The sequence below is a fragment of the Schistocerca cancellata genome, chromosome 4, assembly GCF_023864275.1.
Source record: "Schistocerca cancellata isolate TAMUIC-IGC-003103 chromosome 4, iqSchCanc2.1, whole genome shotgun sequence".
Lineage (NCBI taxonomy): Eukaryota > Metazoa > Arthropoda > Insecta > Orthoptera > Acrididae > Schistocerca > Schistocerca cancellata.
In genome coordinates, this window is record NC_064629.1 from 775544667 (window position 1) to 775569902 (window position 25236).

The 25236-nt window shown below is 40.6% G+C and overlaps 1 protein-coding gene across 1 annotated transcript in view; it reads left to right on the top strand.

Annotated features, from left to right (window-relative positions):
* The window catches only part of LOC126184598 (E3 ubiquitin-protein ligase HERC2), an 812863-nt gene that overhangs the window by 396939 nt on the left and 390688 nt on the right, over nucleotides 1-25236 (top strand). The window contains exons 41-43 of the mRNA XM_049927039.1: nucleotides 11318-11450; nucleotides 16392-16604; nucleotides 17859-18127. Coding sequence (XP_049782996.1) covers nucleotides 11318-11450; nucleotides 16392-16604; nucleotides 17859-18127 — 615 coding nt within the window. The remainder of the gene's footprint in view (nucleotides 1-11317; nucleotides 11451-16391; nucleotides 16605-17858; nucleotides 18128-25236) is intronic.

Below are 25236 nucleotides of genomic sequence, written 5' to 3' on the forward strand. Positions count from 1 at the left end.
AAAGACACATCATCCATTTTAGGTGCCAAAACAGGCTGTCCATCATACATTCGACTGTGGCTGGAACATTACGTGGTCCAAATGGGAAAACTTTGAGCTCATAGAGGCTGCCAGGAGTTATGAGGGCAGTGTTTTCTCAGTCAGCCTCATCACTCTCAATTTTTCAGTATCCTGTCTGCATGTCCAGAGTTGAGAAATACTTTGCACCTTTCAAGCAGTCTAGGGTTTCATTAATGCTCAGCAATGGATTGACATATTTTTTCATGACATTCCTCAGTTAACGTAGAAATGTAGAAATGCTGTGTGTCATCCTCCTTCATCAGGAGGACCACTGGACAGGAGCTCTCTGAAGGTTCAGTGATGTCATCTTACAGCATCTTCTCCACTTCCTCGTGAATTCTCTGTTGTTCAGCCAGCAACACACTGCAGGAGCACTAATTGGAGGATGATCCCCACTGTTGATACAATGTTTTATCATGGGGCATTTGGGTTGTCTTTTCTCTATGCTGTATTTGAAAGCCTCTGAATATTGATGCAGAATGCCTATTACTCACCAAAGATATTCCTCTATCAGGCTGTATGCTATTGGGAGTTTGATAATACGAGTAGCTTCCCCCCCCCCCCCCCCCCCCCCCCCTCCCCTCTGCATTGTCTGTAATGGTAGTGAGCAAGATTTTTCATCGATGACACTAAGCTGCCCTTCTGGGACTGGTTTGACTGTCTCTACACACAAACCTTTAGGGATGAATTGTGGCTACTCAGTACGTATAGTGATCCAAAGTTCTCCTTGACCATGTACAATGCTTATGATTGCCCGTGGATTTAGATTTCTTTTTTGAATCTGAGTAGCTTTTTGCAGATGACAAAAGCTTCACAGTTTAACTGTTCTTCTCAGTTGACGAATGGATCTCATCTCATTGATGGTGGCAGGATAATGATGTCTTCAATGGCAAACAACTACCTAGAGCACTCTGGAACTCTGATCATCCACAGTCTATAATGCCTACAAGAAGTCCTGTGTGATAATTATGCCATGCACACATTCTATTACAACAGCAGATTCAAAGGGCTGTGTTGTGTCATTGATAGCTAATCTTGCAATACATGTTCCTGTTGGCTGGATATATTTCCCATTTGTGACCTTCAGTACAATCGCCCTCATATCACAGAACATTGTCTTCTTTAGGTGGTGGAAATAAGCATTCAACATTACAGATAAAGAAGCCCCTGAGTCAGCTAGCTGGTTGGCCATTGTTGACGATGTGATGAGATTTCCTGTTATCTCAGTAACTGTTGTCCTTGAGGGATTTTCACCTGTGGTGGTCGCACCTCCGTAGATGGTCGCCTCATTTAGTTTTCCTGTAGTTGACAGCTAGGTGCTTGGCTAGTACCTCTGTACGGCAATGGGGAACGGCTACAGCATGTTGGGATGTGAACTCACCCAGGGTAGGGTGATGAGCTTTCTCACACAGGTCGACTATACTCGTCTGCAGTTGACTGGCATGACTGTTGTGATGGTTGGTGTCCTACAGCATAATACACTCCTGGAAATGGAAAAAAAGAACACATTGACACCGGTGTGTCAGACCCACCATACTTGCTCCGGACACTGCGAGAGGGCTGTACAAGCAATGATCACACGCACGGCACAGCGGACACACCAGGAACCGCGGTGTTGGCCGTCGAATGGTGCTAGCTGCGCAGCATTTGTGCACCGCCGCCATCAGTGTCAGCCAGTTTGCCGTGGCATACGGAGCTCCGTCGCAGTCTTTAACACTGGTAGCATGCCGCGACAGCGTGGACGTGAACCGTATGTGCAATTGACGGACTTTGAGCAAGGGCGTATAGTGGGCATGGGGGAGGCCGGGTGGACGTACCGCCGAATTGCTCAACACGTGGGGCGTGAGGTCTCCACAGTACATCGATGTTGTCGCCAGTGGTGGGCGGAAGGTGCACGTGCCCGTCAACCTAGGACCGGACCGCAGCGACGCACGGATGCACGCCAAGACCGTAGGATCCTACGCAGTGCCGTAGGGGACCGCACCGCCACTTCCCAGCAAATTAGGGACACTGTTGCTCCTGGGGTATCGGCGAGGACCATTCGCAACCGTCTCCATGAAGCTGGGCTACGGTCCCGCACACCGTTAGGCTGTCTTCCGCTCACGCCCCAACATCGTGCAGCCCGCCTCCAGTGGTGTCGCGACAGGCGTGAATGGAGGGACGAATGGAGACGTGTTGTCTTCAGCGATGAGAGTCGCTTCTACCTTGGTGCCAATGATGGTCGTATGCGTGTTTGGCGCCGTGCAGGTGAGCGCCACAATCAGGACTGCATACGACCGAGGCACACAGGGCCAACACCCGGCATCATGGTGTGGGGAGCGATCTCCTACACTGGCCGTACACCACTGGTGATCGTCGAGGGGACACTGAATAGTGCACGGTACATCCAAACCGTCATCGAACCCATCGTTCTACCATTCCTAGACCGGCAAGGGAACTTGCTGTTCCAACAGGACAATGCACGTCCGCATGTATCCCGTGCCACCCAACGTGCTCTAGAAGGTGTAAGTCAACTACCCTGGCTAGCAAGATCTCCGGATCTGTCCCCCATTGAGCATGTTTGGGACTGGATGAAGCGTCGTCTCACGCGGTCTGCACGTCCAGCACGAACGCTGGTCCAACTGAGGCGCCAGGTGGAAATGGCATGGCAAGCCGTTCCACAGGACTACATCCAGCATCTCTACGATCGTCTCCATGGGAGAATAGCAGCCTGCATTGTTGCGAAAGGTGGATATACACTGTACTAGTGCCGACATTGTGCATGCTCTGTTGCCTGTGTCTATGTGCCTGTGGTTCTGTCAGTGTGATCATGTGATGTATCTGACCCCAGGAATGTGTCAATAAAGTTTCCCCTTCCTGGGACAATGAATTCACGGTGTTCTTATTTCAATTTCCAGGAGTGTAGTCTTTAAACACTAGTCTTCTTTCTCTGCAGTAGTGAACAATGTGCCCAGGGCATCCACAGTGGAAACAGACTGACGTGTTGTCCTCCTTCCCCCAAATGTCCATTCTTCTGTGGGGCATTTTACTTGGTGAAGTATTTGGATGAACGTGTGTTGGTGGATGTTGAGTTGTAGTTTGACAGTGACGGCATAAGTCCAAGTTGGCTGAGTTGATTCTTAGTGGCATGTTCAACTGGTGGTGGAGATTGGTGCCAAAGGTTGATACACCTCTTCTTCAACATTCCCTATTACCTTTCCCCTCGAGCATGGGTGTTTGTGTTGTCCTCATCATTTCATCATCATTCATGAAAGTGGCGCGATTGGGCTGAGAAAAGGTTGGGAATTTGTATGGGCGCTTATAACCGGACAGTTGAGTGCCCCACAAACCAAACATCGTCATCATTTCTTCTTGGCATAAGTTAGTTTAAGTTAGATTAAGTAGTGTGTAAGCCTAGGGACTGATGACCTCAGCAGTTTGGTCCTGTAGGAACTTACCACAAATTTAAAAATTTCCTGTTTCCTCCTGATATATTGGGTTGACCTTCATGGCCATGCTGTACTTTGTGTAGTCGGTCTGACAATTGTGGCTGCCATGAAAAGCTGTACCTCTTCTCTTACAACACAGCATGTGAAAGAAGCTAGATGATGGTCTTCCACAAACTGCCATAGGGACCACATTTGGGAGTCAATCATGACTGTTTTGTCTGACTATTTTTCTGTCACATTTTCTCAATGTGTTGGCACCGCTTGCTGAATTCTTCTGTTATTGTGTCATCCTTTACCAGAAGAGCTTGGCACATGTCTTCTGCAACTCTTTTCAACAAATCTTAGATTTTTTTCAGCTTCTGTCATATCCAGGTTCACAATTTTGTAAAAGACAAAAACATTCTGCATGTATGATTGTGTCATTCCGCCATGATGATGGGCCGTGTTCTTGAGTTGTTCGTCTACTAAGCAGACTTGGTATTTATTGTCACCAAATGTTTACTTCAGTTCAAACTGGAAGTAGTCCCAGCTAAAGAGCTTCTCTTTATTGTTATTGAACCATTGCTGGGCTATGCTGCTCAAGTAAAACTATACATTTACCATACACATCATGTCATCCAACCTGTTGTATCTGGCAACTTGGTCAAATCCTTTCAACCATTTTTTTGGGCCATGTCCAGCTTCTCCAGAAAATACTGATGGATGCCTGATGTGTTGCCAACTTACTGCTGTTTCTGAATCCATCTGTCTCCTGAAAATACAGATCTGGGGAATGATGGACTCCTTTTCTTCCAGTTCCTGTCTGTGTAGGTAAAAGCTTCTGTGTTGCTTAATTGGGGCTACAGTGATTTAGATGTTTTGGAAGTACTTGTTGTCTCCATCAAACAATATCACATTGAAACCACAATCAAGTCCAAATCCGAAGCAGGGTCATCAGTGTAGTACAACACTTAGTACAGAAAAGACGTTTACTACTTGACACCAGTGAACAGCCTGAACAGAACTGATCTCCTTGATGAGAGTGCAGATATTTATGCAAACATAGAATATTCTAGAATGTTGGTATTTACACAAACTTCAGATATTTCATAATATATGGACAACACAAACATAAGGTATTTCAAAAATTTTCCAGAATTGATAAATGCTAAATAACAAATAGTTGCTGGTGGGTGGGTTTGAACTGGTGACCCGCAGCATGTCATCCAAGGACACTTATCACTATGCTACACTACACGCACCACAGCTCATGGCAATATTAAAACAAAAATATGTCATTAAAGGTGTTAAGTTTTCTGGCTGTGTGAATGTGATAATTGAGAAGATTTACAATGAATTGGCAGGCCCCACATTGATGTATCTTTGCAATCATTCAGTAAATATATTTTTCCACACACATGAATAATATTGAGCAGTATTCAGTGTCTGCGAGGAACTCAGAAGCAACTAAATTACACACAACAGGCTTATCACATGAAATTGGCCCTTGATGCTTAAGCAAGTATAGGGATTGGTCACAAGAGTTTTCCGTAAGTGATCTCTTGTATAGTTGTGCTACACTTTTCTATAAATTTCCCATTAAACTGTAATTGGCCATTTGCTTTCCTCACAACTGACATGATGTGTTCATTCCATTTCATGTTGTTTCAAAAGTGGTTATTTAATTAATCTGACTCAGTGCAGCAGTGAACCATTAATACTGTATTAAAACATTTGTCCTACCGTATTATCTGTACTTGAAACAATCAGTTTGAGAGTGCACTTTATCTCTAATGACCTTGTCATCAGTGGGATATTAAACTTTCATCTTCCATTGTTCTTTCTAGTCAGAACATAAATTAAAAGGAGGCATTCTGAAATTGACACATTGTAAACGCGGTGAGTCTGTGTGCCAGAGGAGCTGGATGTGTATCACAGAGCCACAGTGTATTTGGCATTGCATTGGAACCACTGATTTCTGTGTGAGTGACTGGAGTGGTGCCTTCCATGAAATAAACCTGCTTAACATGCCATTGTTTCTCATTTTATGTTTACTGTTATTTGTTCTTTCAGTGACACTGAACTTTCTTCTGAAATTTGAGCTAATACACCATTAATGACAACGTATGGTATTATGTATCTGTGTTGCAAGCATCTCTTGCTGCTCTATCATTTTTCTCAGCTCCCTGTATTGCTGTCTGATCTGTCACTCTACAAAATGACACTTTCTTCTCTACCCATCGTGATGTAAGAAGGGTATCTTGTGTAATCTATAACTTTTGTCTGCTGGGTTCATTTATGAAATGGGTTGAAAGGCAAGGCAATCAGTCAAATCATCTGGTACATTGTGTTAGGATCCAATAAAGCCATGTGTTGAAGAATGTAAATTTTCTGTGAATCTTAAAAACACTATCAAAGAAGATATAATGAGCTACTGACAGTCTCTGCTTAAGATTACATTTTTCTGCTCTTTAGGAGAGTAGTATACTTCGTGATGAACATTTGAAAAATTGGACTCCTGCCATTCACAGGCAGGTTACTAAAAGTTACACTATCCTTGTGTGCCTCATGGGCTGACTCCACTGGATTAACTTATTTCAAGTATTAATCACATCATGTAGCTTCTGAAAGAGTAGGAAACCATGATCTTAGTAACATTGTACAGCTGTGGTTAAATCAAACTCTTCACTATACCCCATAGTTGATAGTTCATCATCTCTGTGGAGCTTGGAAAGTATGTTTGGAAACAGTTGAAAACCTGAAACTTGTACTCAGTCTGGGAAGTGTGCGTTGATTATGGGATACTTGGTGGCACAATACCTGCAAAAGATGCAGATATGAGCTTGTACCCTATCAAATGCACAATTTGAACTTGCCATGTGTTTATTGTCCCCCTTGGTTATAATCATCAGTGTAAATTATTGTATGGTATCTATGGCCATCCTAGAATATGTAAGAAGTTGCTGAATATAAAATCATTAATAATTCGAACTTCATCAAATTTCAGAAACAGCATGGGTTTTAATGCGAACCAGACTAGACATTTACCCCAGCACTATGTTTAAAAAATTCTAGTGTGCCACATATAGCCAAGGGAGTTTTTCCATTACTCATATTTCTAATGGTCTCGTTACCTTTCTCCCTCTTGTTGATGAATGTGATCTCTGGTGCAGGACATCCAGAATGTCTAAATGATGAAGACTGTGGTGTAGCTGGATCTTAAATTATTGCCACAACATGAGGAAGTTCTCTAGCTTTGACAAAAAAGCTAGGAAATAAAAAGGAAGAAAGGAAGACTGGAGTTTAGTATCCCATCAATGATGAGGACATTAGAGAAAGGGCACAAGCTTGAATTATGAAAAGATTGGGAAGGAAATTAGTCATGCCCTTATCAAAGAAACCATCCCAGCATTTGCTTTGAGCTATTAGGGAAATCACAGAAAACCTAAATTTCATGTTTGAATGGGGGATTTGAACAGTCATCCTCCTGAACACTATTCCAGTATGCTAACCACTGCACCACCTCACTCGGTGCTGGCAAATAGGTTGTTTCAAACATTCATGTCACTAATCTAATGCCCTCTGTGGATGGAGTGCAAGTTCTGCCACGCAGAGCTTTACGAAGTATAATCATAGTCCAACAGGGACTGAACAAATTTTCTTCAAATTAACCACTGGGAGGACCTGTTTCTATTCAAGACCTTCTGCCACTGTTCTTTAAGATGTTTAGAGCTGTCACTTGGAAGTATTTCAGGCATGCAACTAAGAGTTTTTTAAGTAGAGGCCCAGAATTTACTTATTCCTTAACACTACATCTACATCTACATCTACATTTATACTCCGCAAGCCACCCAACGGTGTGTGGCGGAGGGCACTTTACGTGCCACTGTCATTATCTCCCTTTCCTGTTCCAGTCGCGTATGGTTCGCGGGAAGAACGACTGTCTGAAAGCCTCTGTGCGCGCTCTAATCTCTCTAATTTTACATTCGTGATCTCCTCGGGAGGTATAAGTAGGGGGAAGCAATATATTCGATACCTCATCCAGAAACGCACCCTCTCGAAACCTGGCGAGCAAGCTACACCGCGATGCAGAGCGCCTCTCTTGCAGAGTCTGCCACTTGAGTTTGTTAAACATCTCCGTAACGCTATCACGGTTACCAAATAACCCTGTGACGAAACGCGCCGCTCTTCTTTGGATCTTCTCTATCTCCTCCGTCAACCCGATCTGGTACGGATCCCACACTGATGAGCAATACTCAAGTATAGGTCGAACGAGTGTTTTGTAAGCCACCTCCTTTGTTGATGGACTACATTTTCTAAGGACTCTCCCAATGAATCTCAACCTGGTACCCGCCTTACCAACAATTAATTTTATATGATCATTCCACTTCAAATCGTTCCGCACGCATACTCCCAGATATTTTACAGAAGTAACTGCTACCAGTGTTTGTTCCGCTATCATATAATCATACAATAAAGGATCCTTCTTTCTATGTATTCGCAATACATTACATTTGTCTATGTTAAGGGTCAGTTGCCACTCCCTGCACCAAGTGCCTATCCGCTGCAGATCTTCCTGCATTTCGCTACAATTTTCTAATGCTGCAACTTCTCTGTATACTACAGCATCATCCGCGAAAAGCCGCATGGAACTTCCGACACTATCATCTAGGTCATTTATATATATTGTGAAAAGCAATGGTCCCATAACACTCCCCTGTGGCACGCCAGAGGTTACTTTAACGTCTGTAGATGTCTCTCAATTGAGAACAACATGCTGTGTTCTGTTTGCTAAAAACTCTTCAATCCAGCCACACAGCTGGTCTGATATTCCGTAGGCTCTTACTTTGTTTATCAGGCGACAGTGCGGAACTGTATCGAACGCCTTCCGGAAGTCAAGGAAAATGGCATCTACCTGGGAGCCTGTATCTAATATTTTCTGGGTTTCATGAACAAATAAAGCGAGTTGGGTTTCACACGATCGCTGTTTCCGGAATCCATGTTGATTCCTACATAGTAGATTCTGAGTTTCCAAAAACGACATGATACTCGAGCAAAAGACATGTTCTAAAATTCTACAACAGATCGACGTCAGAGAGATAGGTCTATAGTTTTGCGCATCTGCTCGACGACCCTTCTTGAAGACTGGGACTACCTGCGCTCTTTTCCAATCATTTGGAACCTTCTGTTCCTCTAGAGACTTGCGGTACACGGCTGTTAGAAGGGGGGCAAGTTCTTTCGCGTACTCTGTGTAGAATCGAATTGGTATCCCGTCAGGTCCAGTGGACTTTCCTCTGTTGAGTGATTCCAGTTGCTTTTCTATTCCTTGGACACTTATTTCAATGTCAGCCATTTTTTCGTTGGTGCGAGGATTTAGAGAAGGAACTGCAGTGCGGTCTTCCTCTGTGAAACAGCTTTGGAAAAAGGTGTTTAGTATTTCAGCTTTACGCTTGTCATCCTCTGTTTCAATGCCATCATCATCCCGGAGTGTCTGGACATGATGTTTCGAGCCACTTACTGATTTAACGTAAGACCAGAACTTCCTAGGATTTTCTGTCAAGTCGGTACCTAGTATTTTACTTTCGAATTCACTGAACGCTTCACGCATAGCCCTCCTTACGCTAACTTTGACATCGTTTAGCTTCTGTTTGCCTGAGAGGTTTTGGCTGCGTTTAAACTTGGAGTGAAGCTCTCTTTGCTTTCGCAGTAGTTTCCTAACTTTGTTGTTGTACCACGGTGGGTTTTTCCCATCCCTCACAGTTTTGCTCGGCACGTACCTGTCTAAAACGCATTTTACGATTGCCTTGAACTTTTTCCATAAACACTCAACATTGTCAGTGTCGGAACAGAAATTTTCGTTTTGATCTGTTAGGTAGTCTGAAATCTGCCTTCTATTACTCTTGCTAAACAGATAAACCTTCCTCCCTTTTTTTATATTCCTATTAACTTCCATATTCAGGGATGCTGCAACGGCCTTATGATCACTAAGTATAATGTCCTCAAGTCACAATTCAGATTGATTAAAACTATAATACACACAATAAAAACGGATGGACACTTTTTTCTTTAGGGAAAATTTAAATTGCGTATTTTTTGCCCATAGTTCGAAGCGTTTGGATGTCACCTACAATTGTTGAGCAACCATAAACAAAAAATTGGTAAAAGTTCTCTAGTGGGGAACATTGAAATGGGTTTCTGACTGAGGGACAATGTTCTTCCTTGTATGACAGTCTGAGGGCACACTGCCAACATTGAGGAAATAAGGATCACATCATACTGGGAAAACTATGAGCCTAATTCATAGAGTTTATGTGTGTTGTATTGACAGATATTATGATAGCCATTACCAATATCAAACAATATATCTATGAAGCAGTGTTTTTGAAAAATAAAATGCTGCTTTTATCCCCACCTTAATGAAGATCAGATTATGGACTGTTGACTGAGACCATAATCAACTATGCTGAAGGCAGCTTGGAAACTTTCTGAATTTTAAAGACAAAACCAAATGGTTGTTTTATGAAGTATTCTCTATACAGTAGTAAGTGCAACACTGGTTGGGTGATAAAATTTCCTGATTGTTTGGAGGAGAGGGATCATTATTGCTTGCCTCCAGAAATTTAGGTAAAGAATATGCCTAGGAACTGCACGGTGAAGGAGGGTTGGGGGGGGGGGGGGGGGGGGGACAACTGATGTTAGTTTTGTGCTGAGTAATGTGTTACTTTCTAAATTTCACAGTAAATGACTGTACTTTTCCTCCTAGATATCATCCATGACATATTCAAGTTTCCTTCATGTTGATACTGAATAGGTTCACCTGTTTGACAGGAGACATTTTCAGTTTGCAGAGCTTAAAAACATATTGTTACAAACCCACAAGAAGCTAGTTCTTGGACATAAAAGCATTTTGTAGTGCTCTATGTCTGGCTTTGGTGCTATATTACCAGGCACTATATACAAAAGATATTGTCATACTTCTCTGTGTCACTGGAGGTACAGTCCAACTTAGCACTTTCATCTACATCCCACATTGGTTGGAATTAAGATTTAAAATTGTCATTCTGTGTAATTGTGTGGAAGTGTTTCACAATTATCCTGCATCAGATTCTGGTTTTGTTTTCAGAGTATTGTCTTTTTATGATGATTGTAGTGCATGCACTGTCTTTCTTATTAATCCAGCCCTTCCACTGCCATATCGTCCGTGGTAGTGATAAACACTTCACGGATTCTGTTGGTATGATCTTTTGTTTTCACTGATAGTCTGCTGAGCTTTTGCTTGTACTGTTCAAAAGCTATCATTTCTTAGTAGGTATGTTGCTATTTGGTTTTCTCAGTACCCTAGTCCCTCTGATGGCTGATAGATACTCACTGCTCCATCACGGAACTGGCTGTGTATGCAGTTTAATTAGGGATACTGTTCTAAATGTCTTTTTGTGCTTATCATTAGTCATTTCTCTCATATACAATTCTGATTGGAAAAGGAAAGGAAGTAACTCATAGCGGTACTGAAACTACCCTCCACTACACACTTGGTGTAGATGGGATATAAATAGACTATAGAAACCCCAAAAAACTAAGTCATAGTTGAACTGATTTCTGAAGCAGATTTATATGTTATTTGTAGTAGAATGTAGCATATATTGTGCCATTAATAAATCAGTTTCAATATTCTGCTTTGAAAGTTGCAATAAATTAGACTGACTGTATCTCTAATAACATGTAGTAAATCAGAATAGATTTTTATGATTGCTTGTACATTTCTTCTTAAGTACTTCTACAGCATCAAGTGTTTCTCATACATACTTTTGGATGTAATTTTATGCAAACTGACAGCTGTTCTTCTAAATTAGGTTAACGATGGTACGAAATCGGAATCCTGCAACAGTGCACAGTTGTCTGCAATGTCATCACTTTCCGTTGTTGGTGGAATTGATAAACGGGCAAGGATAGGAGGCCAAGTAACAGTGGAAGGTGTTGGACAAGGTTAGTACAAAGTTTTGCTTAAGAGATTAGTATATAATAACTTCTTTCCCCTTAGAAAATGAGTTGTCATATTTTTTCAAGGACTTGAATGTTCTATAAAAAGACGCAAAAATATCGCATAAACAGGCACAAGTTCACATGGATGCCATTGCATGTTTGCTACAGAATAATTTACTATAAAACTGGAATTTAATGTTCCTTCTATTTGAAGATTATTGGTTAGCAATTACTATTATGTACTATGGAAAGGCTTAAATTAATTAGTTGAACCTCTGCTCATAAAAATGAAGAGCCAGAACTGTAGCTAGAACCCAGAGATGAATCTCAGACAAATTTATTCTTTGAAAATGGTAAATAAATATTAAAAAATGATGGAACTCAAAAGAAATATGAATGCCAATAGCTGAAAACCCGGAACTGAGTGTGGAAGCATACATGACAAGAGTATCCTTAAATGTGCCAATTTTTGTTTGGTAAGTGATAAGCTCACAAGACAAAATATTAGTCACCCTCCTGTAAAAGTACACAATGCTCACTTTTCAGTGCTGTCGAAGATATTGAGCTTGTACCAGGCAATCATGTGACCCTACACCATTGACATAAGTAATGGCAGTGAAGTAGTGTGCATGTGCCAATCAGTTATGCAGAATCAGCACAGTAAAATGTGTTGATGTGGAGGTGTGAAAGAATGTCAGAAAGGAACTACAATGTTGGGGTGTGCCTGTGAGCACAGCACTAATAAAGTTGCCTAATTGTTGGTGTATTGACGCGGGCTGGGCAACAAGTCAAGGAACAGTGTACCACTCACCACTGTGCAAGAATAGTAGTCGTAAAATACCCTAACTGATGGGGACCAGTGAAGAGTGTCATGTCTTGCCAATGGCAGTCGGTTTCAAACCTGGCAGGAACTACTGCTGTCATTGCACGCAGGTTCACCTCAACCAGTTTACATGTGTAAACTGTGAAGGGAACTATATGTGGAATGGACATTTCAAGTCAGGTGCTATGCAAAAAGCTATTGCTCACTGTGGCACATGAAGCTGCAGGTCAGTAGTGGGCCATACAACACCAAAACTGGACCTTAGCCGATGGAGGAATGTTTCCTCTTTGCAAATGGTGCAAGGTGTCAAAGTGAGTTGTTTAACCTGCAGTATGTGGAAAGTACAATTTAGGACAGAGCTGTTCCAGTGATGTTTTGGGGGGTATTTATCATACCATAACTTGGGCTCACTCATTTGAGCTACTGTTGCTGTAAATTTTAAAATTGCTGAAGGGATGAGGGAGAACAAAAATGCTCATCTTAGATTCGGCACTTGATGGTTTGATTGTTTGACCTGACACACTTATCTGCAAAATTAATTGGAAAATTTCAGAGGAAACCTCAGGCCACTAAGAATGATGTGCACTTAACAAGTACTGCAGAAAATCAGATGGTGGTGTACTACATGATACATCTACCAGCAGCCTTGTTCTGCCACGCCTGCCTGTAGCATGAGCACGTCTTGGTGGGTGTTGAAGATTTTATCATTGATGTTAGTGTATGCATTTTGACAGTCAAGCAATGGAAATTCAGGGATGGAATAACAACAGTATTATGAAAAGGATGCTGTTAACCACAAAGAGGAGGCATTGAGTTGCAGACTGGATCAAAGGACTGCTAAACACTTAAGATTATGGATGAAACATTCTCCTTCCAAAATACACACACACACACTATGTAAAATTTGTTGGTGATTTAACTGTATATTATCATAAATAAAGAACTTTGATTAAAAACAAAACTACACATTAATCATGCCAAAAGCTGAGAAGTGATTCTTGGTGTTGTAGCTCTCAGGGGCACCCTGGGATAGTTTGTGTGTGTGCGTGTGTGTGTGTGCGTGCGTGTGTGTGTGTGTGTGTGTGTGTGTGTGTGTGTGTGTGCGTGTTCTATTTCAGAAGAAGAACTTTTTGTCTGAGATGTTAAATGTGTGGCAGTCTTTTCTTTTTGCCTGTCTGCAACCTAATGTCTCCATTATGGTGGTCTCCACTTTAGAGAACTAGTCATTTATTAACACTCGCAGGATATACTACAACAGAATAAATGACACACAGCTTGTGATACTGATTCTGTTACAAGAGACAATAGCTTAATTAAAGTTAAATCTAGAGGTCTGTCATTATATGCTCCTGAACAAAGAAAACTCAAGGAATGTTACCACAGTTCAAGTGCTGTTCCAATGTGAATGTGGGTGTCAAGGTGTCCAACTACTCAACACTAGTGGAGTACCAAAGTTTGTCAGATTGTTGAAAGTCAGAATTAGAATCCTTAGCAGGTACTACATGGAATTTTCGGTTGAATTAGCTTCACTCTTAATAATAAATTACCAAAGAAATTGTGACTGGGAAACTGTTCCCAAAAACTTGAAAAAGAGTAAAATTTACACTCATCTACAAAAAAAAAAAAAAAAAAAAGACAGTAGAACTTATGATCCATAGAACTACCATATCACTATATCACTCACCTCTATCTGGAACAGAATTATGTAGCATATTAGAAGTTCAGACACAATCCTCTAATTGTAACAAAATTGCCATCACCATGGAAAGCAGTCTGCTTTTCAGAAACGGTAATCCTGTGGTGCTCCTGTGGTGCTCACCTTTGTATCTTTATTCATGGGATTATGGTCATCATACAGGGCATTTTGAGTAGCACAGAACACACACACACAAACAACGCTCACAGTTACATTGCTCTAGTGCTGGAAGGCTGTGTCGAGTGGAGGGTGTGGAGGATAGGAGGTGGCTACAAGAGGGAAGGGAGGGTAAAGAAATGGGATGGGAATGTGGCACAAGTGAGCTGGCTTGGCTGCAGCAGAGTAAATAGCACATGGTACACTGAAGCAGGTGGTCTGGGTTAAGAGGTTGGGGTGAAGTGGGGGAGGTCTGGATTAAACAGAGGAAGAGAGATGTCATGGAGAGATTGGTGTTCTTGGGATAAGTAAGATGAAACTTTTCCCACATAATAACCCAGGATCATGACATGTCCCATTCACCAATACAGCACATTCACTGCCAGTCCCATCACAGGCACATCCTATCCCACCAAATGCAGCATGACCTATGAATGCAGTTTTCACTACTCTCTCTCTCTCTCTCTCTCTCTCTCTCTCTCTCTCTCTCTCAAACACACACACACACACACACACACACACACACACACACACACACACGTGCCTTCCTTCCCCCAGTACATGCACCTCTGAGTTACACAGATAGGAATTGTTCCTACTTCATATCCTTCTATTTTGAAATCCCCCTTGTTTCACTATTCACTGTCCTTATCCTGGACTCCCTCAATCGGGTTGGCAGGGGTTCGGGTTGGCAAGGCTTCAGAGAGTGGTTGAGGTTTCTCTCACCACACGTGACCCCTGGCAGACATCCCGTAAGCTCTGACAAACATACTGGCCTGACCTGCATGCTTTTACTTGTCTTATAAATTTTTCTTAGTTGTGCTATCAATATTGCTTTCAAGGCATCGATTTCTGGCTAACTTCACTAACTCCAGATGAACTCTCTCTCTCTCTCTCTCTCTCTCTCTCTCTCTCTCTCTCTCTCTCGACTGAGGGGATGATGACCTTGTTGTTTAGTCTCATAACTCCCAACCAGCCAACCCACTCTAATCCATCTCCAGCCCATTTCCTATGCCTTCAGTTCACCCTCCTTCCCAGCAGCTCCACCTGTTGTCACTTTAGTTCAGTTCATATGTTTAGTCTATGTTCTTTACATAGTGTCCTCTTCCTTAATCTACCCTGCTCATCGCCATCGCCATCACCATCACCATCACCGTCACCATCACCTTAAACCATGCCATCTATTTCATTGTGTATGACATATGACTTCCCTTGCCTGCATAAGGAAGAGCTCACTGGTGTCATACCCCTATCCTGTCCCTTTGCTGCCCCTCTGTCTACACTCCTTGCTCCTCTCAGCCTCTCCAGCCACAATATCTCACCCCATTAGGGCCTTGGTGCAATGTACCCCCCTCCTCCTCCCCCCCCCCTCCCCCCCTCCCCCCCCTCCTTCCCTCCCTCCTCCCCCCCCCTCTCTCTCTCTGTGGGAGTGGGAGTGTGTGAGTGCATGTGTACATTTGAGTTTGTTAGCTCTGATATTACCCCAAAGCTTGTTGATGCCTCAACTGTATGGAGCAGTTTTTTTGTTTTGTTTTTATTTTTTATTTCTAAATCTGTTCTTGTTTTTATTTCACTGAGGACTTGCCAGTGTAACTTTCTGCAGTAAATTACAGTCACCTTGTGCTATGAAAGGTATGCAAAGATTTTGCAATTGATGGTGATTACTGTAAAGTTATATTAGAAATTGAATTGGTGGCACAGTGGTTACCAATGTACTTCCTTCAACTTCCTAAAACCTCATACTCTTTCCTTACAACCTTCCATCTTTTCTTTCACCAATCTGACATCTGTTGGGTCCCGGTGTTTGAGTAATCTGCACCTACATCCCAACTTTCTGAAATATGCTCCTCTTTCCTCTCTGATGAAGGTAGTAACAGGTCTGCAGCTAAGAGTAGATTTCTTTTTTCTACTGTTATTTTGTCTATCGCCAGTACTGGGATTTGACCTCCTACAGGTAATTAGGCCTAATGGTCAGCCATACTGTCATCTTGTAAATTTGGGAGTGTAGATACTATCAGAGCACCTTCTATGATGATAAATAAATTTATTGACCAATAACACTAAACAGGAATTCTTTATTGTAATCAGTCTTAAAATCCTACACCTCATGAAATGTTTCAAAATTAATCCAAAGGATAATAGTTTTGTAAAGGGTAGAACAGAATTTTTCAGAATAAGCTGCTTAATTTTAACTTTTGTAATTTTTTGTGGTGAGAGTGATCTATTCCTTTTGGAATATATGTCTTCTTATCTGTGAATCTTCTTACAGGTACCCTTTGCCAGATTAGTCAACATAGTAAACTGATTATCCAGTTGCGAGAAAGTGGTGAACTGAAAAAATTTTCTCTGGCAAATGTCTCACCTAGGCCAGTAATGGCATTCTCTATGGATAAAGTGATGACTACAGAAGAAATATTTAAAATGTGGGCCAAACTTTTTACACTGACTGCTTGCCAGTCTGATACACGACATCCAGTATTAGGTATTTAACTTCATATTTTGACAATTTGATTGTTTTTTTTTTTTCATTATGGTTGAGCATTTTTGAGTGTTATTTTTTATTGTGAACAAAACAGGAGTAGCAGTATGATTATTGTAATTTTTGTAGATATATTATTTTTTTCTCAGTGTAAAGCATGAACATTAGCTTTGAGAGACTGTGACATATAAGTTAGGATTCTCTGTCAAACTTTTAACTTCTCCACATTTTAGAGAATGTACTTTTACTGAGTGACAGGTTTTGCTTTGGCATAAAGTTAACATATGTTTTTGCACTCAGTGTTGTAGTTTTGATAGTACTGCCAGTATCATTCTTGATTGGTACAGAAAAAAATGTGATTGACCTAATAAACCAGTACTGAGTAAGAAATCTCCAACATATCCTTTTTCTCAGGAGTGTTAATCCTGCATTGTTAGGAGGAAGGCTCCTATGGTGAAAGGAACAAAAGAAATTAGGTAGTCCAGGATGAAACTTTGAATTCTGAGATTGACATCTTCAACTTTTGTAGTTATGTCATCCTCAGTTGCAAGTAATATTACAGTATATTGATAATTTTTACTTTTGGACTGTATAACTACAACTGGATGAAACACAATTTTCGTGCCATACGTGTTTTGCCTTTATTCTTTGCAAGGCATCTTCAGTGGCTTGGAATGTGTAAATATTTTTACTATTTCGTTGAGTAATATTTTGAAATATTACTATGCCATAGAAAAGCCAACCATCACAACTGTTTATAACCTATACATACATGGTCCCAAAATGTAAACTAAATAATAAAAATATTTACATATTCAAGGCCACTGAAAATGCCTTGCAAAGAATAAAGGCAAAATGCATATGACATGAAAATTGTGTTTCATTCAGTTACAGTTACACAGTCAAAAATTAAAAATTATCAACATACCATAAAATTCTCAGATTGCTCTATTGAAGGAAGACTAACTTATTGGTTCACACTCTTTTAACTGTGTCCAGTACATATGTTGGCAGTATATAATAAATTATACTGTTACCCCTCAGATATGGTTCCTTCATGAGGTATGTGTAAACAGTATAAAAATATAATTATAAAAAATTAAATGCATGTTGTTTACATCACAACCAAGTTGCACCACTAATGTTACATTAAAATAATAGGAATGATATGCTGCTAGTCTGGGCAAATTTTTGTGCATTGCTGCCTGCCACGTTTCAAAAGAAATGACAAAACAAAATTTATCTTAATTTCTCTAGAATCACTGGAAGTTGGTTTGCTGAGGACACAACAGCTCCAGCTGGCAGCCCTCAATGCTTGTGCAGAGTTGTTCAGGCATCAGACGTTGTTACGCCGTGCTTTAAAACACCATTCTTTAGAAACATCTTGTCTTGAGGCCTTAAATGAAGAGGAAGATATTGATTTTGACATTGACCCAGATGCAGAAACTCTTCTAATTCAAAAACTCATAGTTAAAGCTACACAGCCATCACCTGTGAAAGCTTCCTATACAAAATCAGATTTACAGGTAAGAAATCAGAAATGGATTATTTTTGTGTAAAGAATGTACGTTTAACTAAATCAGTTGCAGTGATACAGATTTCCATTCTCACGTTAATAAACTGTCACAAGAAAATGCATTAGAAATTTTACAAAGAAATATTTTGTTGAGTGAAAATGTAATAGTATTGATTTTATACTGTGAACATGTCCCACAGTAGGCATAAAATGGTACAAACTCTGCAACGATAATTATGGCTGTCTAGGAAACACTGAATATGGATCAGTTCACTGAAGATCTTTGATAGATATAGCTGCCATTAAATCTAAAAGGCTTTTGCATTTTTGTAAAAGAAAATTATATGTCTTGTTGTCATAATCAGGTGACAAGATCAATAAGTAATAGGTTAGAGTCAGAACTATAGCTTATTTGGGTAAGGATGGTATAGTTATCATCCGAAGTATTATGTGAAGAACAGTCCTGGAATTTGCTTAAAGTTGAGTGGGTAGACAATGATTTGAAATTCACTTTTTCTGAATAAAATCCAAATTCTCAACTACTGTACCATCTCGCACAATTGTTTGTGGGCAAGGTATACTAAAGATGGAAGATAGCTAATGTTTGAGGAGTCATGTTATCGGAATTACAGTGCAGCAGTGTGGACTGATATGACAGTAAAACATTGTTGTTATTTAGCCATAAAGAAATAAGCATCTTATGTAGTTGTAATCTGTGCCTGTTCATTCAGTTAACTAGTGTTATGATAGTTGTATATTATTAAATTGGAGCTTGCTAGTGATGTGAATACATGTGTAGTAGGCTCTTCTCGTGACAGTTTCTTAATCTCAAACCTTAGCTAGGAGGGAAATCTTGGACAGGTGAGGGCCCAGAATTGAAATTCCGAATGAATAAATATCTCTGTGGGACACAAAAGACTTTTGATTTGATGGTACAAATTTATGTTAAGTAACAGAAAAAGAAACTGTCATCTGATAGAGGTAGTAGAATGGTTTCTAGAGTAGTTTAATTCCAAATTACGGGTTAGATTGACAGTGACTGAGACAGAGAAAAAAGCCTTTAAGAATTGTGGTGCACATAGTTTAACACTGATTTTGATCAAGTAAATCTTCTTGTGTAGTACGAACAGAGTTGTATCCGTGTTTCGTAAAATTTTTAGGAACTTTTGTAATTACTAGTGTACTGTGAAGAAAACATGTAGTGTATAATATGTGGCATCACATGCAGTGGTACTCAAAGGAAGTGACTCAGCTGTTAGATTTGACATGTTTAGAGCTGCTGCATTTTTTGTCTTTTATTTTATTTTTGCTGTGTCCTTTTAAAAACACAGGTATGTTTTTTCTAGGTGTAGTCCAAATAGCATTAAATGACAGGCTTCTGCACATACAAACAAAAGTACATTGTGGATGGAAGCCAAATAAGGACCATTTCTAGATTAGACTGAAAGTCCCACAAATAAAACTCTAGTCGTATGTGGAATCGCTAAGCAGGTCTAAGGCATCCACTCAGTCTCTTGTTGACCAGTCTGGTGTGGCAGTTGAAAATAGCAATACAAAAGCTGAAGTTTTAAATTTCATGTTCAAGAAATCGTTCACACAGAAGAATCGTACAAACATACCATCATTTGACCATTGGACAGATTGCCATATTGACAACACAGTAGTAAGCATACCTGGCATAGTCCTTCACCCAGTGCAAAGTCCCAAGCAACTTGGAAAAAAGCACAGATGACTCCAGTATATAAGAAAGGTAACAGAAAGGACCCACAAAATTACAGACCAAAATCTGTAACTTCCATTTGCTGCAGAGTCCTTGAAGATTTCTCAGTTTATATATAATAAACTTTCTTGAGGCTGGGTAGCTTGTGTGCACGATTCAGCATGGTTTTAGAAAGCATTGCTCATGTGGAACTCAGATTACCCTTTTCTCACATGAAATACTGAGAATTATGGATGAAGGGCAACAAGCAGATTCCACATTTCTAGATTTCCGGAAAGCATTTGACAATGTGCCTCATTGTAGGCTGTTAACAAAGGCATGAGCATATGGAACAAGTTCACAGATATGTGAGTTGTTTGAAGACTTCTTAAATAATGGAACCCATTATGTTTTCTTCGACGACTTGTGTTCATCAGAGACAATGGTATAATCAGGAATGCCCCAGGGAAGTGTGATAGGGCCACTGTTGTTCTCTGTATACATACATGATGTGGCTGAAAGGGTGGGCAGCAATCTGTTGATGCTGTGGTGTACAGTAAGGTGTCGAAGGTGAGTGACTATAGGCAGATACAAGATGACTTAGACAAAATTTCATTTGGTGTGATGATTGAATCTAGCCCCAAATCTGGAAAAATATAAGTTAATGCAGGTGAGTAGGAAGATCAAACTTGTAATGTTCGGATACAGTATTACTAGTGTCCTGCTTAACACAGTTAAATTGTTTAAATATCCAGGTGTAACATTGCAAAGCGATGTGAGGCGGAATGAGCATGTGAATACTGTGGTAGGGAAGGCGAATAGTTGAATTTCATTTATATGGAGAATTTTAGGATAAAGTGGTTCACCTGTAAAGGAGACCTCGTATAGGATGCTGGTGCAATCTATTCTTAAGTACTGCACAAGTGTTTGGGATCTGCTCCAGATCGGACTGAAGGAAGACGTTGAAGCAATTCAGAGGTGGGATGCTAGATTTGTTACTGGTAGGTCTGAACAACACATTAGGAACTCAAATGATAATCCGTGGAGTGAAGGTGAAGGTTTTTCCGAGAAGCACAATTGAGAAAATTTAGAGAACCAGCATTTGAAGCTGACTGCTGAATGATTCTACTGCTGCCAACATACATTGCACATATGGACCACGAAGATAAGATTTGAGAAATTAGGACTCATATAGAGGCATACAGACAGCCATGTTTCCCTCGCTGACCTATATCTCTAACATCGATCAGTTGTAGAGTTTTGGAGCATGTATTGTGTTCGAGTATAATGACTTTTCTGGAGACTAGAAATCTACTCTGTAGGAATCAGCATGGGTTTCGAAAAAGACGGTCATGTGAAACCCAGCTCGCGCTATTCGTCCACGAGACTCAGAGGGCCATAGACACGGGTTCACAGGTAGATGCCGTGTTTCTTGACTTCCACAAGGCGTTCGATACAGTTCGCCACAGTCGTTTAATGAACAAAGTAAGAGCATATGGACTATCAGACCAATTGTGTGATTGGATTGAGGAGTTCCTAGATAACAGGACGCAGCATGTCATTCTCAATGGAGAGAAGTCTTCTGATGTAAGAGTGATTTCAGGTGTGCCGCAGGGGAATGTCATAGGACCGTTGCTATTCACAATATACATAAATGACCTGGTGGATGACATCGGAAGTTCACTGAGGCTTTTTGCAGATGATGCTGTGGTGTATCGAGAGGTTGTAACAATGGAAAATTGTACTGAAATGCAGGAGGATCTGCAGCGAATTGACGCATGGTGCAGGGAATGGCAATTGAATCTCAATGTAGACAAGTGTAATGTGCTGCGAATATACAGAAAGATAGATCCTTTATCATTTAGCTACAAAATAGCAGGTCAGCAACTGGAAGCAGTTAATACCATAAATTATCTGGGAGTACGCATTAGGAGTGATTTAAAATGGAATGATCATATAATGTTGATCATCGGTAAAGCAGATGCCAGACTGAGATTCATTGGAAGAATCCTAAGGAAATGCAATCCGAAAACAAAGGAAGTAGGTTACAGTATGCTTGTTCGCCCACTGCTTGAATACTGCTCAGCAGTGTGGGATCCGTACCAGATAGGGTTGATACAAGACATAGAGAAGATCCAACGGAGAGCAGCGCGCTTCATTACAGGATCATTTAGTAATTGCGAAAGCGTTACGGAGATGATAGATAAACTACAGTGAAAGACTCTGCAGGAGAGACGCTCAGTAGCTCGGTACGGGCTTTTGTCAAAGTTTCGAGAACATACCTTCACCGAAGAGTCAAGCAGTATATTGCTCCCTCCTACGTATATCTCACGAAGAGACCATGAGGATAAAATCAGAGAGATTAGAGCCCACACAGAGGCATACCGACAATCCTTCTTTCCACGAACAATACGAGACTGGAATAGAAGGGAGAACCGATAGAGGTACTGAAGGTACCCTCTGCCACACATCGTCAGGTGGCTTGCAGAGTATGGATGTAGATGTAGATGTAGATGTAGCTGTAGTTGCGAGTGGAACAGGAAAGGAAATGACATTTAGTGGTACAGGGTACCCTCCAAAACACACCATGCAGCAGTTTGCGGAGTATCTGTGTAGATGTAGATGTAGATAACATCCATAATGTGGCAAATTTTCTATATTTAGAAGTTTTCATATAGCTAAAATATATAACAGGGACCAAGTGCATCCAAAGAAATATTCTTCATAGTTACAAGTTTGAAGAGAATAGTTACAAGTTTGAAGAGAAGAGAAGAGAATAAGCAATATACGTAATACAAAATTTGATAGCGAAGACATGCACCAGCACAAGACATTGAAAAAATATTTGTTTTGCTCATACTGCATCATAAAGCATTCAGTACTATACATGTTTCTTTTATTCCAGTCAACATCTGTGGAACAGTGGGAGCATAGTCACACAGTTCTGTGATCCCATTTTTGAAATCAATGGCTATAGTTGTGTTCCATAATTTCCCACACGTATTAAACGTATCTTAAAATGCCACAGTAAAATTTTCTGCGACAATAACATATTGTAGTTTCAGGCATTCTGAAACCAAAACGGGCACCAGCCACTTGATACTCACCCTTTTCTATGCCCAGAGTAACAGGGAATGAAAAAAATTAGGATGAACAAGTAAAATGCAAATATCTATGGAACTTCACCAACCAGGAGTAGACAGTAAAGTTATCTAAAGTGCTGTAGCAAGAAGTCTAACTTCGTGTTAATTTCGACCTTGCTTCATTCTTTCAGAATCCTGTTTGTACTAATCCCTTATTGTCCCTTGTTACCAAATTAAAGAACCCCCCAATACCTAAAATGTAGGAAAGTTTTTGTTTTTTTATGCTCCCTCCAATCTGACACCACCTGCAAGCAGATTTGTTAAAAAAATCTGTTATTATCTTTTTTTCTTTTTAATTTCATCAAAAGTATTCTGATCTATATACATGTGGGTAAAATAGATTAATAAATAATCAGATTCTAACTTCATTCTCCTACACAATGCCATTGAATATATATCAAAGATGATGTAAAAGGCAAAGAGTTTGGGCAGAGATGTCAGTCGAAGCGGAAGTACAGAGGCAAAGATGTTGTTGAATGACAGGTGAGGTATGAGCGGCAGCAACTTGAAATTAGCGGAGGTTTAGGCCTGGTGGGTAACGGGAAGAGAGGATATATTGAAGGGCAAGTACCGATCTCCGGAGTTCTGACAGTTTGGTGTTAGTGGGAAGCATCCAGATAACCCGGACGGTGTAACACTGTGCCAAGATGTTTAGCCACAGGGTGATCCTCAGTACCAACAAACACTGTCTGCCTGTGTCCATTCATGCGAATGGACAGTTTGTTGCTGGTCATTCCCACATAGAAAGCTTCACAGTGTAGGCAGGTCAGTTGGTAAATCACATGGGTGCTTTCACACTTGGCTCTGCCTTTGATCGTGTACACCTTCCGGGTTACAGGACTGGAGTAGGTGGTGGTGGGAGGGTGTATGGTACAGGTTTTACTCCGGGGACGGTTACAAGGGTAGGAACCAGAGGGTAGGGAAGGTGGTTTAGGGATTTCATAGGGATGAACCAAGAGGTTACAAAGGTTAGGTGGATGGTGGAAAGACACTCTTGGTGGAGTGGGGAGCATTTCATGAAGGATAGATCTCATTTCAGGGCAGGATTTGAGATGTCAGTCGAAGTGGAACTACAAACTCTTTGCCTTTACAAATGTCTGCTTGTGTCTGTGTATGTGCGGATGGATATGTGTGTGTGCAAGTGTATACCTCTCCTTTTTTCCCCCTAAGGTAAGTCTTTCCACTCCCGGGATTGGAATGACTCCTGACCCTCTACCCTACAACCCACATCCTTTCGTCTTTCCCTCTCCTCCCCTCTTTCCTGATGAAGCAACCGTTGGTTGCAAAAGCTTGAATTTTGTGTGTGTGTTTGTGTGTCTATCAACATGCCAGCGCTTTTGTTTGGTAAGTTACATCATCTTTGTTTTTAGATATATTTTTCCCACGTGGAATCTCTCTCTCTCTCTCTCTCTCTCTCTCTCTCTCTCTCTCTATATATATATATATATATATATATATATATATATACACACTCGCAGAGTTTGGGCAGAGATCTCTGCCCAAACTCTTTGCCTTTACAAATGTCTGCTTGTGTCTGTGTATATGCGGATGGATATGTGTGTGTGTGCGAGTGTATACCTGTCCTTTTTTCCTCCTAAGGTAAGTCTTTCCGCTCCCGGGATTGGAATGACTCCTTACCCTCTCCCTTAAAACCCATATCCTTTTGTCTTTCCCTCTCCTTCCCTGTTTCCTGACGAGGCAACCGTTGGTTGCGAAAGCTAGAATTTTGTGTGTATGTTTGTGTTTGTTTGTGTGTCTATCGACCTGCCAGTGCTTTTGTTTGGTAAGTCTCATCATCTTTCTTTATATATATATATATATATATATATATATATATATATAATGTACGTTGCTCTAAATGGTAATTATAAATATAAATTTTTCCTTAAGATAAAGACAGTTTCCAATATTGTTTTACTCTAAGAAGTGCAGCATATCTGGAATCTTAATATTTTCACATTTAGATCATTTACAGATAACATACTTCATAGATTAGTAGTAATATCTGGCCTTATCAGACAATGTGGAAGTTGGCATCTTCAATTCAAACTGAATTTTGAACATATGTAAGAATACCAACTTTATGAAAACTTGTACACAAAACATTAACTAAGAGCTTAAATTTGTATCTTATTGTTGTAACAGTAACTGATAATATATCCCAAGTGTCTGATTGGAGGTTTCATGTAACTCCTAACCTATCACTCTTTCATAATAAAGTAGTAGCCAACATGAGAAGAAAAATACATTCATATGTAGTGGAAAGAATATCCCCTT